Genomic DNA, 2,348 nt, shown 5'->3' with positions numbered 1-2,348 from the left:
TGAATATGTATGACAGGCTTACAAGTATCTGGACATTTAATTGTTACACAGATATTATCATTCTCATAATTGTGGAATTTTAGTATTCAGAGTGGTTGAGAGGTTAAGTAACTTTCCTATAAAATTACCTGTAAAACTAAGAGGAAGCTAACAGTTACCACCCCCCACCAAATGCTAGGTAGTGTGCTGAACAACTTATAATTGGTTATCTCATTTAAATTTCAAAACCATCTTATAAGATATGACATTATTTTCTCTCAGGATTAGCTTTAGAGAGGTTAAGAAAGTTGCCTGTGACCACACAGCTAGTAAGAGTGGAAATGAGGTAAGTTCTGACATAATGATATTACCACCTTGGTAGGTGGTTTACAAAATATTTTCATGTTTTTAAAAATTTTAATATTTATAGTAACTCTGGAATCAGATGGGAAGGGCATTTGTATACTTATTCTACAACTACAGAACCTAAATGATTTGCTTTGGCCTGGTGACAAGATCCCATATTGCCCCATATACCCATCAGATGCTGAGGGAAGATGCTTATCAGGCAACTGCTTTTATCCCTAGAGGCATCAAATCAGGGGCAGGTGATGCTGTATCAATAAACGTCGAACAGGAAGCAGAAACTACTAGAGTATTTTTAACAGAGGCATCTTAATTCAAGGACTTGATTTCACAGATAATAAAGGACTGAGATACCTAACAGTGGACAGTAAGGCAACCCAGAGGTCCGTAAGCGCCTTAGTAGAGGTAGAAGGAAGATTATCTGTTACCTGAGTTCAGGTACCTGGATCACTTGGTGGAAGCTAGAACCATGGTGACTTGTCTAGCAAGAGCCACAGAGAAGCACCTTGTGCAAGAAATATAACAGGGTGGACAAGGAGAGGGAGAAATACCCTGGCTTCTCCCTTCCTCAGGCCCTCTTATCTCCCGCTAGTGCCTCCCACTGGGCGAACCTCGATGGGAGAGAGCGGACACTGCAGCCTGGGAAACAGCCCACAGGGGTCAGTTCCCACTCCAGGTGCAGACACAGAGAGCGGAACAGGAGGGGGGGGGGGGGGGGAGAAGGGATCTGAGGGCAAACAGGCAGCAGACCAGCCCAGACCATCAGCCTGCATTTGCACTGTCTGTTAACCCAAACAGACCTAGTGAGCCAGACTCCACCACAGAAAGAAAAGCTCTCTGGGAGCTGATGGTAACATGTGGATTCCTCAAGTGTTAGAGCCAACAGGGACCCTAGAGATCACTAGGCTGAGTTCACAGGTATTTGAATGTCCCCCTTGTTTAGGGCTAAACTGCTCATCCTATAGCCAAGGAAACAAATACAGACAGGTGAAGTGACAGCTATGGCTGCTTGGAGAATCCAGAATCCAGTTGAGGGCTTTTGTGTGATGATCACTGTACTAGGTACCAGAACTTGACCCCAGACAACGAGGCACTGAGTTGGAAGCTGAGTATACAGCCACTAAGTGCACAAAGTACCTGGGCAAGGAAAGGATAGTCTAGTGGCAGATTCCTTGTTTTGAGGGGGCAGTCCAATTTGCCTGTGTTAGCAGTGATGTCAGTCTCAGGGGAGCACAGCAATTATGCCCTGCTCACTCCTGTATTCTAGGCACCCAACTCTGGGAGTCCCACGGGCCAGCAGCCGTTTTACTGGGCCTTTGCACACGCTCTCTCTTTTCTGTGCACTCTTGCACATTCCCGAGGCCCAGCTGACCACACTTCCTCCACAAGGCTCACCCTCACCCCCAGGGGGAATGATTGCTTCTCCCCTGTGCTCCGGCCTTGCACATATACCTCTATCTTGTTCTTACGGGTGTGTCTTAAGGACAGCAGTTTTCCAGTCCTTTCTGCCACGGAGGGTTTCTCAGCAAACCCAAGTTCAGGATGTTTCAATGCATTCAACAGGCGCTGTCCACCTCGCCGAGCTGGGATTCTCCCCGCCAATCAACCTTGCCTGTGTGTGTGTGTGTCCCCTCCTCAGCAGAGCCCTGAGCCCCGCTGCACCGGACCTCCCCCTTCCCTCCTTCCCAGTCCAAGTGCTGGGCCATGGAGGGCCGTGCCCAAGGCAGAAGCCATAACGCACGATCCGGGGCACATTTCTGTCCCGCCGGCCCCTGAGAACCCGCTCCAACCCCTTCCGGGTGCGCGGGGCGCAGCCCTCCTGCAAGCCCTGCGGGCCTACCTTGCCCCCTTGGCTCAGGACCTGCCAAGGCCAGGTCTCTACGCTCCCGAACAACGAGTTTCTGATCATGCCCAGCATGGTGTCGCCGCGGCAATCGGGACACCCGAGCGGACGTGGGGTGGCGGGGGCAACTGGGTGACCGGGGGCGACCGGTGTAGACTAG

General features: G+C 50.3%; 1 protein-coding gene across 1 annotated transcript in view; it reads right to left on the bottom strand.

Moving 5' to 3' along the window:
* The window catches only part of HEBP1 (heme binding protein 1), a 22,645-nt gene extending 20,303 nt beyond the window's left edge, over positions 1-2,342 (bottom strand). Inside the window, exon 1 of the mRNA XM_005866801.2 lies at positions 2,186-2,342. Within this exon, the coding sequence (XP_005866863.1) occupies positions 2,186-2,263 (78 nt within the window). The 5' untranslated portion in view covers positions 2,264-2,342. The remainder of the gene's footprint in view (positions 1-2,185) is intronic.
* Between the last annotated feature and the right edge of the window lie 6 nt (positions 2,343-2,348).

The sequence above is a fragment of the Myotis brandtii genome, unplaced genomic scaffold (assembly GCF_000412655.1).
Source record: "Myotis brandtii unplaced genomic scaffold, ASM41265v1 scaffold237, whole genome shotgun sequence".
Classification (NCBI taxonomy): Eukaryota; Metazoa; Chordata; class Mammalia; order Chiroptera; family Vespertilionidae; genus Myotis; species Myotis brandtii.
The sequence above is the reverse complement of the archived record's forward strand: the minus strand, read 5'-3'. Positions and strand labels throughout refer to the sequence as shown.